We start from the raw sequence: 15,156 nt of genomic DNA on the forward strand, positions 1-15,156 counted from the left end.
ATTTCTGTTCATTTTGATAATTATGGCTTACTGATAATGAAAACCCAAGATTGAGTTTTGTAGATGTGAATATTACATACAACTAATAAAAAGGCTTCAAGTAATCCTGTTGTTGTGCACCTTTTCTACCACACTTTTACCTTCCACTCAATTTTCCATTGATATGTTTGGATTTGCACTCTGTGTGCAGCCAGCTTATTTTGCAATTTGCTTCTGTTTCTTCTTCTTTTTGTGGATAGTTCCCATGACTGCTGAGCAGCTGTCAAGTCAGCATTCTTTCCCATGATTACATAGGTTCTAACGCGGCCATCAATCACATATCTGTTGCAAACATTTTATCCTATTGGTTTTATATAAGTAGAAAAGAATTAATACCCTCCACAAGGAGAGTAGGCCAAAAAATATAATTATAAAAAAGCTGGTTGTTCATTGAGTGTTGTATCCAAGTACACTAATGGAACGTTTAGTGAAAGGAAATAATGTGGTTGAAAATGTTGCACAAGACACATCGATAACTGCAGGCTTTTTTTTAATTGTTTGGTAACATTGTAATTTTCAGAGAAACTAAATCTTGGCTTTCCATAAACAGCAAGCCATTATTATAAAAAAATAATAAAAAAATAATTTTAAAATGTATGACTTTATGTAGCTTTAATCTATATATGTGTTTCACTTGAATTAAATTACTGTAATAAAGTAAAAAATTTTATGATATTGTAATTAACAGAAATGTACCTGTAAAAGCAAACCTTGATAGTCTGGAAATTATGTTAATAGGGTTATAAATGAATGCTTATTTAGTTATTGCTGCTCCTTATGTCTTAGCTGGGAGACGATTTTATGCACATCAAATGTGAATAAAATAAACTGAGAAATAATAGCCTTTTTTGCCTATGAATGCAACAACAACGTTGGGACCTTGTTTTAGAATCAACCTTCCATATGGAAGACTTTTCCCCAGATATAACTGATTTACTCTGGAAATTAAATATAAAAAAAAAACAAAATAAAAAGGCTACACATGACTAAGTTTACTTTAGTAACATTCCAGCTAATTCATTGTTGTTTCAGTAGTTAACTGTAAAAGCACCCGAGTAAAAATCAACTAAATAAATGAACAGGTCTGTGCTGCAGTAACGGGCGGAGTTAACCTGAAGTGCTTGGGGCCAAAACTAATCTCTAAATCAAACTGTGTATTTATAATCTAATTTATCAACATTTCAAATCTGATCATATTATATATAATATGTTGCACTTTCATGTTGAAACAAGCGCTCGTCTCTTAGGGTCCTGAGAATCGAAAGCACCTTAATCCTAATTATGGAAAGAGGATCTTGATGAGATTAGAGACCTGCTCGTATTTTACAAGGAGAAACTAACTTACCATCTGCCATTCAGAAAACCTTGTTCACATTATTGGTTGTTTTTTTTGGTTTTTTTTCAATTTAAAACTTGAATACCGAGGGTTGTTTAAAAACAATAAACAAAAAAAATGTATATATATTTTTGAAAGGGTTTCAACCTTTGGTGATAGTTTTGCGAGATTTTCCCTCGCAAACATAAATTCTCTCCCTAAAAAACATTTTTACATCCTTATGTTAACGTTTTATCTTAATGTAAAACTTTGGTAATACGTCTCAGTGGTCTTTGGAGCAGTTCTTGGACATGCTATGATAGCTCCGTAAGGTATGACACACCTTTATAAAGAGGATTTTCAAGCTTTGCACCTGCAGTGAAGATTAACTGTGAGCAAAGATTAAGCAAATTGCCAATGATGGTGTCTCCTGGAATAAACTCTTAGCGTGCAGTTAGCTCAGCAGCAGTGGTGGCACGGAGCACGCAATGAAAATCCATGGATCTTCTAAAAACATTTGGGACTCTTATTATATCAGTAAAGGTGGGTTTTTTTTTTTGTTTCTAGTTGTTTGCAACTTCAGCTTTATTTGACATATTTACTGCTTTGTACGTTGAGTGTGAGAGATGTCAGATAAGCTTTGGTTTCATTTCAATTACTAGAAAATACTTAGAGATAGAAAAGAAAAATAACCAGATATACTAGTAAATTACTCTATTAATGTAGTTTTGTACATAAAAAATGCTTTTTCAAACAAATGAAAAAATAAATTTAAAATGTGTAATAAAATATTAAATAAAAGAATGTTAATGAAAGGCTACTAAAATATTCTTGAGCCTTTTTGCATCCACCTGTTTTTTTCTGCTTGTTTAGCTGAAGGTAGGTCATGTTACCTGATGACCACAGCCTGACAAAGTAAACAACATATGTTTGGCAGCAGGTTAATCAGGTGTTTACAAGAATTGTTTACGTTGCCCTAAACCCAAACATATACTGTCCTCCACATTTATAGCCAAAGCCCCTGGTATAGATGTTTACAAAACCTTTAAATAGAAAAATCTCAAATTGAGAAATGTGTTAAATGTGATTGCATTTATTCAGGGGGGGAAATAAGGAACAAATATTTTTTAACTAGTGAACCGCTTCCACAAGTATCTGTCTCCCTAACACTACCTGTACAATAAATGTAACTGAAGTATTTATGTTTATACTTCTTTTTTTCAGATGGATCAGAGTGTCTGTAAACTTTAAATTAGTACCTAGTGATTTCCTGTCATCACACTTCTCTTAGCCACTCTTCAAAATGAGACAAAACAGCTCTTTCAAATGAGGCATATGTGTGCTAGTCAGTTATAAATCAGGAAAAGGACATAATTAGAGTAATAATTCAAAAGTTTAAAACAACTAGGACTGTGGCAAACAAGACTAGACGAGGACTCATGTTTATTTGTTGAATAACTCCACTGTTTTTCTGCTGTGGCTTCAGATTTTTATGAGTTTTCACTCACTTTATTTGAAACACTTGTTTAATTGCTTGTTTACACAAATAGCAACTCAGTTAATTTAGGCATCTAGACATGAAGAAATTGTTCAAACCAAGCATTAGGACGGTGAAGAAAGCACATTTTAGTGTCTTTGAACGTAGCATGGTTGCTTTTGCCCGACAGGCTGGTATGATCTCTGTAACTGCTGATCTGATGGGTTTTCACACAAACATCTCACAGGTTTACAAAAAAAGAAATTACCCAATGAGCAGCAGCTGTGTGGACAAAATGCCTTGTTGGTCAGAGGTCAGATGAGAATGGGCAAGACTGGTCTGAAATGATACAAAAGCAACCGTTGCTCAAATAACAAGAACACCATCTCAAGTGGCTTCCTCTCAGCTAAGAACAGGAAACCTAGGCAACAATTCTCTGAGGCTCGCCAAAGTTGGACAATATAAGATTGAGAAAAACATTGCCTGTTCTGATGATTCTTAATACAGCTGCAACATTTATGCTTTCATGTTGTTTACAACAAATAGATCTATCCTGTAGCAACGGTTCCAGATGCCAGCAGTGGCACAACAGTGTGGGGGTTATTTTCTTATTTTGGGCCCCTTAGTGTTGTTGCTGATGATGTCCGTCCTTTTATGACTCCCGGTGTACCTATAATATGATGGCTCCTTCCAGGATTTAATGCACCTTGTCCCAAAGCTAAAATCCTCTCCAACTGGTTTCCTAAAGATGACAATTCACTTTTCTCCAATGGTTACAACAGACTCTAGATGTTTTGATTATGAATATGAATCTATTATTTAATATTAATATTTTAATATTTTATCAAATAATATTTCGGTCTGTTAAGGGTTGTCCTGTGAATACCAGCCCAGTAAGGCGATGGTATTAGGACAAAATAGAAAGGTGTGAGACGAGCTCTGATATTATTGAACAGCATAAACTCTGCACATATATGGAATGAATTCACACAATTTCTTAAAATACAAGAATTTATTAACAAAAATAAGTCAACTCAAAGTCAAACATATTTCAATCAACAAACTCTTTACTATGCTAAAACAACTAAACTACCAAGCAGAATTAAAGAATAATAAAGACTAATGGGCTATGTACAATATAAACAAGTTGATTAAAGATGATTGAAAATCATGACCAAAAGAGTGATGCAACATTACCATGCAATGTTTATGTTTGAGAACCAAGGATAATCTTGAAGAATCTGGAAATGAAGATAAGTTAGTCTTGGAACTAACTTAGGCAATAATTGGTATACCTTTAAACAACCATTCACAATGCAAGATCAGATCAAATATTATTTTAATAAAATAATGTTTTAAATAATGATCTGCTGAATAAAACCAACCTTCTGGATGACCATTTCTCAATGGTGTCTCATTAGTTGCCTTCATTTATTCAAATAATATTTAAATAAATATTATTAAGGAAATGGTAAAATATTTAAGGAAATATTTTGGAACAGAGCCAAATCTTTCTGGAGAAATGAGGCTTAATAGTGTTGATTTAGTAATCAAGTTTAATGAAATAATGTTTAGGGAACTATTATTTACTGGATTGAAAACTAACAACCTTTCTGGGTAAATATTATTTGGCAGCAAGCACGTGTTCTTAGCTGTTAGCAGTTAAAGCTAACAACGAAGCTGATAGCTTAGCACCAGAATCAAACACACACCTTTAAAAATACCGTCAATAAAAGGGTTAAAATGCATAAGCGCGGATGGCGCATTATGATCAATCTTCTGTTTAAAATCACCCTTCAAGTAAAGTTAGTCTTAACTTTAAAAACATACAAAGAACACAACCTGAACACATGTGCTGCAGATGGTCAACCATAAAATACTTTGTACCTAAAACAAAAGCACAAATTTCGGTAACCCATGTAGAGCTGTTGTTTGTTTGCAGAAAGAAAACTACTTTATTGACTGACCACCAAAAAACTCCAACCTCCACTGCTGGGTTTATTGTGATATGCCAAGAAGTGGTGGAGCAGAGGTAATTGAAACCTTTTACAGTAGTGTCCTTGGATTAGGAAGCAGAAGGGCAGTAAAAGACAAAGAAAGAAAACCATGTCCTTTGCTAAATGTCTAATCCTTTACTTTTTCTTAAACCTCCATTTGCAGTCAATAGGAGAAGATGAATGAAACCAGACTTCGGAGAACGCTGCCTGACCAGTCATCGGGGAGCGGGTACACCATTGACACTTCGCACCACAGCGTCACCAACACTATCCTGTCAAAGCGGGTCTGCTTCTACAAAAGTGGGGATCCTCAGTTCAACGGCTTTAGAGTGGTCATTAACAACCGCACCTTTAAAACATTCGATGCGCTCCTGGACAGTCTTTCCAAAAAGGTTCCCCTGCCGTTCGGGGTGCGGAACATCACTACTCCTCGGGGGGTTCACGGCATCAATACTCTGGATGAACTGGAGGATGGAAAATCCTACATTTGTTCCGACAACAGGAAAGTCAAGCCCATTGATCTGGCCCTGGCCCGGAGGAAGCTACCACCTTGGTACCACGCGAGACCTGCTAGTTCTCGCCGCAGGACAGCCAAGTTTTTCCCAGGCTGGAAAAACATCCACAGGGAGGACCCAGTGGTTTTTCGTACACCCAAAAAGCTTGTGGTTTTCCGCAATGGAAACCCCTCTGTTAGGTATACTGTGTTGCTACACAAGAAGACTACACCGAGTTATGAGTCTATCCTGGGACACATTTCAGAGCTGATGCAGTTCCACGTCAGCAAACTACACACTCCAAATGGCCAACGGGTGAGTGTTGTCCTTCAAAATGATGCAGTAATTCCCTTCATGCAAACAAAACATTATTGACCCTTAAAATACTGACATGAACCTAAAGCTGGCATGAAGTAATGGTCATACCAGTAAAGATAGTAAAAGACTTCTTTGCCAACTCGCTTAATACCTATTTCACCTTGCTAAACCTTTTATACCCCTTTACCTTGTTACTTTTTGCCACGTTACAACCACGAACTTAAATGTATTTTATTGGGATTTGCAACAAATTGCCTTCAAAAGTTGCCTAATTAGTTCATTAAAGTACACGTGTGTAATTTAATCTCTTAAGCTTTGAACATTTCACAGACCACAGTTAAATCCTTCATCTGAAATGAATCGAGTAGCCATGTCTGGTTACAATCTAGCAACACATGATCCACAGAACAAAATTTAAACCCAACGCCCTGAACGCAAAATTCCCATCATGGAAAACAGTGGTGGCAACATCATGACTTGGAGGACGTGGAAGCTGATCAGAGTTGTTGGGAGGACGGGCAGATTCCTCATAAAAAAACATTGAAGTTTGTGGCTTTAAAATGGCTAAATGTAAAAAAAAAAGTTAAAATAATTAAAAGAGGTTTACCAAATTTTTATAATATGGATAAGTTAGAACTGCACTACACTGAAGTGATCAAACATTTATTTTCCGTCTGCATCAGATTGATGGTTTTCCAGGTTTGATTTTGTGCTCTGGAAGTGTGGTGGCTGTGGGTCGGGAGCCTTTCAGGCCTGTGGAGTACAGTGCAGAGAAACCTCCAAGTCCAACAAGGCGGCATAGCAAGCAACGGGCTTTCAAAAGACAAAAGACTTCAGTCTGTAAGTAAAAAAAAAATTAGATTTATTTATTTAAGGAGACAAATTCCAGATGTATTTTAAAGGGGTGTGTTAGTTAGCCTTTTATTAGCATAACACATATTAAGTGTCTGCAGTAATCTGCCGTCTCTCAAGGGATAAAGCTTGAGAAAGTGCTGAGGAGATAATATTGTACGTAATGCTGTAGATGACCTACATGCAGGAGCTGCTGGCTAATGTTCTTCAGAAGCAGCCGTTCAGTCTGTCTAACTTTCCTTATCCTTTTCTTTTCTCCCTCCATGCTTCTCTGAAATCCTCTTCAATCATCCTCTGGAATTTCCCTTTTTAATTTTCCAACTTTTTCAAAACCTTTTTGGGTCCTTTGGACTCTGAAAAGCCAAAACAATGACACCTTCGTTTTCTTCAAAGTCAAGAAACTTCTCTGCGTCGTCTGAGAGGTACATTGTCCATCAGATTCATAACAGCATCGCTGAGAGCTCCTGTGACCTGCCCAGTAACATCACTAACTCCATCGAGTCAGATTCAGATCGAATACTGGAGTCCTTAACAGAGACAGAAGTGGACACCTGTCTCAGCAAGGGTGGTGATGAAGGTCAGGACGGTGCCCTGTCCAATGATGACAACATCGAGAAGTCCTTTCGGGTGAATCAGGACGGCAGCATGACAGTGGAGATGAAAGTGCGGCTGACGATTAAAGAAGAGGAAACGGTTCAGTGGACAACCACCCTGACACGCTCAGTTGTAGCTGATCAGCTTAATGTGCCATGTTTGCTAGACTCTGACCCAGACCAGGAGGTTTGCTTAAAAAATTCACAAACTTCTGCCGCTTCCACTGATATCATCCATAAGGACAGAACCAGAGACGAGAATGATGATGATCCACCATTGCTTGGAAACGGAGCTTTTATTGACAGTTGTCAGGAAGTGGATGATTTCAAGGACCACACTGAGGGGGCGCCCCCAAGGAGAGCTCCTACCCCAGGATGCAAGACAAGAAGCAAACTCCAGTCTTCTGTGGATAGCTTTGAAGATGTAAGTGTGGATAAGTATGAAGAAGGAAAGGTGGGTTCTTATTTCTTCGGAGAAGAGACAGAGAACAGGACAACAGAGCAGTTCTACTTGGATCAGAAAGGCACAAGACCAGTTCCCAAACCAAGACAGCTTGGCTCTGTGGATGCCAACAGTAGGGACTTTTCTGCATTCAAATCCACTGAAATCATGCAGACTGAATCCAGCAGAGAGGAAGTCACTGAAACAGTTTTGCACATATATGAACAACAGACATGTCATGATAATTTTCTTGCAAATGTTGGTGTTCATAGTATGCCTGCATCTGGAGCTACTTCAGAAACGAGGCAGCTCTGCTCCAGTAATGAATTTGATCTTTGGAGGCCCTCACTGGCCTTTGAGCCAGTTAGCAAGTGGAGAACTGATAGCAGGTCCGTAACATCAGATTTGCACTTGGCCTCTCTAAAGGCTGGTGCAAAAAGAGAACAACTCCAGCAAGCTACAGAAAGTTATGTCAAGCCAGGAGAGAAGGAGGTTAAGAAAGATCAGTGTGTTTCCTCAAGGCCTAGAAAACATGTCAGGCTGGTTATGACGGCAGGTAAAAGACGAAAGAAGGGTTCTGTAAAAGCCACTGAGAATCGTAAAAGAGTGAAACCTTTCTCAAGTGCTGTGTTCATTAAGAGAATTTACGGAAACAAAGCGAAGCCACCAAATAAGATAAAAAAGATAAAAAAGAGAGCAAAAGCAACTTCGAACAGCTTACCAAAGCCAAATGCTAAAAATGCAAATGTTCAGTTGCCTTTGAAAGAAAAGATGAGCAAGCCAATTTTATCTAAGACAGAAGCTGAAACAAGTCATCCACAGAGAGAACTGACATGGCAGAGTAAAAACGAGTCCTCGCATCTTAGTAAAGACAGGCCATCGCAACCATTTAACCCCTCCAGCTCTGTTGCTAAGGAGTACGTCGAGAAGTGGCTCAAGAACGCCCGATCAAACCCATCATCAACCCAAGACAAAGAAAGTAAAATAGCAGAAGGGTTGACTCCTACACAAACACAGACCAACGTAGGACACTTTTCAGAGGAAACACCAAAAACCAGCAAAACCTTTGAAATCACTTCATCAGAAAATGTGATCACCCCTTCAGTCAAGTTGAGAGTACAGTCTTTCGAACACAAATCAACACCTGCAGTGGAGAAAACTAGAGCCAGGCCCAAAAATGCAAAACACTATGCAACCAATGCAAAGGTAGAAAACTACCATAGCTTAAGTCAGAAAGATACACAAGCTAAGCATTTCGTAAATGGCTTCTGCTCCGAAATACTTCCGCCTAGATCTGAGACCAATGAACGCAATCAAGATAGAAATATGACCACACCCACTAGAACAGTTTCTATGGAGCTACCACCACCACCTCCTGAACTACTGATTGCTGAAGATTTTTCAGAATCTGTAACCAGCAGCCCAATGAGCAGTCAAAGATCAGATAATTATCCAGTAAGTATGAGTCCCACATCCGACAAGGCCATATCTCCAGATAACAAAATGGAAAAACCAACATCTGCTCAGAACCAGAATCCCCTTGGAGAATTATCCAGAGCCTCATCTATTAAAAGAGCGCCTTTGGTCAATAATTGCTCTTTGGAAAGCAAAATGTCTCTCAGAAACACCACTCTGGATAAATATGCTTCAGATTATGAGGCCACTGAAGAGGGGACACCATTATCTGCTCACATCAGCACTGTTGGGGATGAAATCTGCTTAAGAAGGACAACTCAACAGGTTAAAGCCACATCAGAAGAGACCCAGCAATCAGTCTTAGAACTGGGTACTCCATCATTTTGTACTTCCGTGTCTCCACTTAGCTTAACCTCTGACGAAAGAATGTCTCCTTCCAGTGTTGTATCAAGTGAAACTTCATTTTTAGGCAATATCCCAATTCAAGAAACAAAAATGGTTAAAACACCCCAAATAGAGAAACAATCGCCAAAGAATTTGATGAAAAGACCAAAGTTAAAAAGTAGTCCATCTCCAGAGAGGAAGTTCCACAGCAAGAAGTCCTCTGAACTTCAAAATACCTCTCCAGAACTATCAGCAATGACTGGACGCCTTCTGGATGAACACGTTATTTCAAATAAAGGTCTACAAAGACCTGAAACGCCCAATGCTACCCCATCAACAGAGAGAAAACACCATGAAACAAAAGAGCTTCAGAGAACATCTCCATACTCTCAGTCTCTAGATGTGGTGTCACCACCCAGTAGGCACAAATCCAAGAAACTTCCAAGAAACATCTCTTTGGACAGTCCATCAGAATCAAAGAATAGGAGACCAAAGAAAACATCTTCCCAAAGAGAAAGCCACCTAACAGCACAGATTGAAGCTGATAACAGTGAGGAAGCTAAGGCCACAGAAGTTATATCTGTGATGCCAGAGTCAATAAACGCAGCAAACCAACCAAACATGAAGCCAGTCCTGGAGAAGATCTGCTACTCAATAAAATCAATAAGGCAAATTACTCAGAATAAACGTCCATCCTGTTTAGAAAAGTCCAACAGCTTGCCTGACTTTTCTTCTCATGTGTCTTCGACGTTTGGCTCCTCATCTAAAGTTCTTCTTGCTTTTCTGGCTGTTATGACACTGAAGGATGGCTTGACGAACCTGAACATGAAAGAGCTGAATGCAAACAACGTCAGCTGCTCGGAGGCGTTAAAAATGATTGATTCTCTCCGAGAAATCGCCAACATCGAGGACTCCCAAAGACTGAGAAACAGTTTGTCAGATTTACAACAGTCGGCTTCAATCCAGCTCCTGCAAAGCTGGAGGGGCTTCCAGGAACTCGGCGACAGATGTAAAAGTCACAGCGCAACACCTAATGATTCAGAAGCTGGACTTGGAACTGGGGCTGGACCTGAACTAGACTGTGGCATTGGAGAAAATGTTATTGATGAGATTATAGATAATCTGGAAATTCCCCAGAAGCTAAAGGAAGAGTTGGTTTCCCTTTCAGAAGATGCAGAAGGCGGGAACAACATTGGAGGAAATATGCAATATAGCCGACTGAAACTGTTGGCAAACCAAAATTATCATGAAAACACAAAAAATGTCTACACTGAAGACTGTGTTGTTCAAGATGACAAACCCAATGTTGATGCGAGGTCTATTGTTAAAAATATAACAGACATTAACCAGCCAAAACAGTCAGAAGTTGACAGAATTCCTCTGCTTTCAGATGAAGGAAAATACAAACCAACTGGGAGAACAACTGAAGACAATGGATGCCATGATTGGTTACATTCTGTTGCTGATTCCAAAAATAATCCACAAGAAAAGCAGATTTACAGTACAACATCTCTAAACTTGCAGTCATGGAGGGGTGTAGCACATGACGATAATCTGGACAAGCAAAAACAGCACCAGCAAGCAAACTTGAGTGTGAAATCAACACAAGAAAGGGCAAAAAATAATGGAGATGTGTGCAGCGAGACAAAACCTGTAAAACAAGAGCTGTACATGGACTATAGCCAACTAACTCGAAATGAGAAAAACATCGGAACTGAATTAACCGAGGAAGCTAAATCAGATCCAGATGAGAAAACTCATATGACCTCAAGTGTCAACAAAGGTTGCTGTGAGCAAGATACAGAAAAGAGGCAAGAAATTATACATCAGGAGATAAAACCAATGATCAGTACAAGTCCTAATCTTAGTAGACTGTCTGTGGAGAAGCAGCCAAACTCAAACTACAATGTAGAAATGCTTGCAAAAGGGAAGAAAACAACATTCAACTCAGGCAGTGAAAATCTACAAGAGGACGACCCCTCAGAAATTAAATGTAAGCTGTTACAAAGCCAAATGTGCAGCATGGGGCTAAATAAAAGTAGTGATGACAGTACAGGAAGCTCAGACGTAGAGGAGCCATCTTCAGAGGAAGAGCAGCCAGAGGTTGATTATAAAAAACTGCAGGTTATTATTGAAGAAAGTTTGTCTGGCAATGAGGAAGAGGAGGCGGAACCTCTTCATGACCTTTCTAAGTGTGCAGAACAAACAAAAAAGAGAGAGTTGGAGGCTTTGAGGGAGGAACCGGAGGAAGACGAGGTTAGCTTAGAATATGAGGACCAGTATGCTGACGAGCGAAAACAGCAAAGCTCTCCAGATAAAGGCTCGATCGGTTTGTTAGAAAATCCAGATTTATGTATCAAAAAAGAGAACAGCAACTTGATCATTTCTGAACGTTTTAGAAAGGATTTTAGATTTAATGTTGATGATGACAGTGGCAATGACAACAGCAGTTTTGAGGAACATGTGGACGAAGTGCAGCTAAAGGATGAAGTTAAACAAATAAGCAGTTTAATTGAAGAAGAGTTAAGTTCCTACGAAAAGTACTCCAGTTCTGAAAAGGAACAAGTATGTACAGAAAGAAAAATGAAGGAAGGTTATGCACACAACCGTGAAACTCCACCGAGAGTACAGCTGGAAGACTCAAACCTCGAGACGATCGAACGGCAATCAGACGTCATAACCCAATCTGTCGCGGAGCGAGTGACTCTTCTAGAACAACAGGTGGCTGAAGCCCAGAGACCAAAGCTTGCTCCAAAAAGTTCCCCAATCAGACGTTTTTCTCAAAGAAAGTCCCCTCCTGAGTTGGTGGATTCCCCGTCCGAGTTGCTTCTCTGCACCCGATCGGCTCCTCAGTCATCGTTATCTTTCAGCTATGACTCCAGCGGTGTTATAACCACAGAGCCTGAGGGAAGTAGTGTCAGATCCATCAGGGAAATGTTTTTGGCAAGAAGTGCCACAGACATCCAGCAGAGAGGCTTGTTGAGCTCCAACTTATCCGAGCTGAGAGCAGAGACCTCAGGCAGCGGCGGCTATCAGTCTCAGACTTCCAGTGACCTATCCAGTAGTGAAGATGTTTTGGCACAGAAATCCATCTCTAAAGGCTTAGTGAAGAGGGCAATTGAAATGCTTTACGGCAAGAAAGACCTGAAACCGGAGGAACCGAGTGAGAGATCCCCTTCAGAGCCCGATCAGAGAAAGACAAGCATCTTCTCTCCATTTCATGCAGCTGGATCCAAAGCAATGTCCGAATTATCCTACTTTAATTCCTCCAATGCACTGGACATCTTCAGCGAAGCAACAAGATGCATTGCATTCAATGCACAAGTGGGACCTGGAGACAGTGTTCCTATTGATAATGGACGTTGGCTCTTTAGAGAGAAAACATCAATGAGAAAGTCAGTGTCAGACCCAATTGGAATAAATAAAACCTTTACAAATACATTTCACAATGATGGATTATGTAAGGACACAGAAGAGAAGACCCCGTATTCGCTGTTTAGTACAAAACCAGAAGTAGAAGACGGGACTAAATCCCAACCTGGAAAGTGCACGTACTTCTCTCTGCCTTATGCCAGTGAATCAGAGGTCTGTCAGGATGAAATGGGCGCAGTAAGCATGAGCAACAAGAATGAAGACGATGTTTTGGACAGTGCTGAGGAGACAAAGGACTCTTCAGAGGACAGCAAAACATGGGCAGAGAGAAACAGCATCCTCCCAGGAATTGGTGCTGCAGACTTTAAGATGAAGGGTAACAAAGTGCACCCGCTGGTGGAGCTGCCACCTGACGGTGAAGTTGTGGTGGTGCAGCCTGGGAAAGGTCAGGGTGTTGTTAGCAGAAGGATTCAAGAGCCTGATGTTTTGGACTTACTGTATAATTTTTGTGGGGAGCATTGTCCCATACTGTGAGAGTAACAAACCCTCTAAAGGTTCAGCTAAAACTAAAGTGTGCACAGGGTTACAGATAAATGTACTGTCTTTGGTGCCTATATTTTCATGTTGTCATGGCCTTTAATGTCAACTCATTTCAGCTTCCATATAAACATCACATCATTGTTGTGGACCCTTTAAATTCTCAAGTACTGTACAAAAGTCTTGGGTCAGTGCTGGATTTTCTTCCAGGAAGCCCTAATTTCTTCAGATATTTTAAACTGGTCTTGATCAATAGTTTTTCAGGCTTTTCATTAGATTTTGACTGCTTTTTCACTCATTTTCATACTGTTAGCAACAGGGCTAAGAGTAAAGGAGACAACCAGGCAAAATTCATATAAATCTAAAGATTATATAGATTTATTACACACAGAAATATATATTTCAAGACTTTCTGTTACTTTGGTGATTATGGGTTACAGTTATTGAAAACCCCACATTTAGTTGCTCAGCTGACAGTTATTGACAACTCTTAAACTGAAAGGAAGAGGCATTGGTGCATCTATACATACATATACAACAGCTTAACAGAGCACCAGTTTCTTTAGGCAATTTGTTAGTAGTCTGTTGCAAAGACATGATTTGTCCTTATTTATTTACCTCAATATGTGAAAAATGCACAGGAATATACTGTATGTTTTTCCTTTTTTGCAGGCAGAAAACATGATTTTAGAATTAGCAAGAAGATTCCCAGAATTTTTAGCTGAGAACTGAAGGATGATGCTTCTTGCATGTCCAGTGTCAGGTCTTTGCTAGATCTTTTCTTCCTGATTCTGTATCTATCAGTATCAGATACATTTTATTTAATGCAGATAATTTTCTGGCCTCACATGTCTATTGTCCTTCATTTTCATTTTGTAATCACCGAATGCAGAACCTGTGCAGGAACTGGACTGATCTTCAGAAAACTTGCAGACATATTGATAAAGGCCATGTTTAAAAATTAACAATTGAAGGGAAGATCTAGTTTGTTTTGAAGCCTTTGCTCAGTACTTTATGTTTTAGGAGTTTGTCAGTTGCTGCTTGGTTAATTGTAAAAATATTAAGCATTTCCTGTATTTTTCATGAATGCACCAGAGCAGCTATTTCCCACTTCTAGTTTTCTTGTTAATAAAAGAACCAGCCAGAGTGTTACAACAATATAACTTGAAAACAGATCAAGTCTTGGCAGATGTCAGGAAAAAAGGCCAATCTTAGCAGCGCTGAGGGAGCTAGTCAGGACTGTCGCTGCAGCTCAGGTTTAACCTGGAGCACACGGGGCCGTTCCCTGTCTTACAGCGAGCCCGGACTGTAGAAATTACCTGTAAATATCGTGGTTGTTGTGTTAATAATGTACGTTTTTGATAGCTGGACCAAAAATGTTAAGTTTAGGATGAACTGATTCATGGTTTACAATCAGGCAGCTGTAATGTTTTTTGTCTTTTTGAGCTGATGTGTAAGAATAAAAGTGTTTACAAGTATCTGTCCGCCTTTTTGTCAGCCGACCTAAATCGGCCTCGTAGATCCTGGCTATTTTTATCAACCAAGATGACCTTTGTGCACAAAACAACAAAAAAATGCCATTGGAGGTCGTTGAGTGAACGACACCTTAACAAGCTCAGCCCTGTTGTTTCACTCTTCCTGATTTGTATCAGCTCTGAGGAGTCGTCGGCGGAGAGCTCGGTTTGGTCCCCCTTTGTTTGAGGAAGCGTTTGTGTTGTTCTAAGACTGTTTTGTTTCTCAGAAGTTGCCATCTAGCAGTCCCGTGTTGTGACAGGAGCGTCGAGGAATGTGCTAAGAGGGGAGTGTTTACATCTTCAAGCAAGAAAATTCCCACAATTTAAAATGGTGTCAACAACCCGAATACATACCAATATATTTGAATATCGTAGAAAAACTAATGTCCAAAAGCTAAATTCAAAA

The 15,156-nt window shown here is 39.4% G+C and overlaps 1 protein-coding gene across 2 annotated transcripts; it reads left to right on the forward strand.

The window, feature by feature from the left end:
* Positions 1–1,829: 1,829 nt before the first annotated feature.
* Positions 1,830–14,714, forward strand: LOC124857834. 2 transcript variants are annotated; one of them, XM_047349331.1, is made up of 5 exons: positions 1,844–1,897; positions 4,774–4,863; positions 4,992–5,637; positions 6,324–6,480; positions 6,854–14,714. In XM_047349331.1, the coding sequence occupies exons 3-5, from the start codon at positions 5,005–5,007 to the stop codon at positions 13,231–13,233; spliced, it is 7,170 nt and encodes a 2,389-aa protein (XP_047205287.1). In that variant the 5' UTR covers positions 1,844–1,897; positions 4,774–4,863; positions 4,992–5,004; the 3' UTR covers positions 13,234–14,714. The 2 variants fall into 2 exon arrangements, with proteins under 2 accessions (XP_047205289.1, XP_047205287.1); XM_047349333.1 differs by lacking the exon at positions 4,774–4,863 and having other exon boundaries at positions 1,830–1,897.
* Positions 14,715–15,156: the final 442 nt, after the last annotated feature.

This window comes from Girardinichthys multiradiatus, chromosome 21, assembly GCF_021462225.1.
Source record: "Girardinichthys multiradiatus isolate DD_20200921_A chromosome 21, DD_fGirMul_XY1, whole genome shotgun sequence".
In the NCBI taxonomy this organism is placed as follows: domain Eukaryota; kingdom Metazoa; phylum Chordata; class Actinopteri; order Cyprinodontiformes; family Goodeidae; genus Girardinichthys; species Girardinichthys multiradiatus.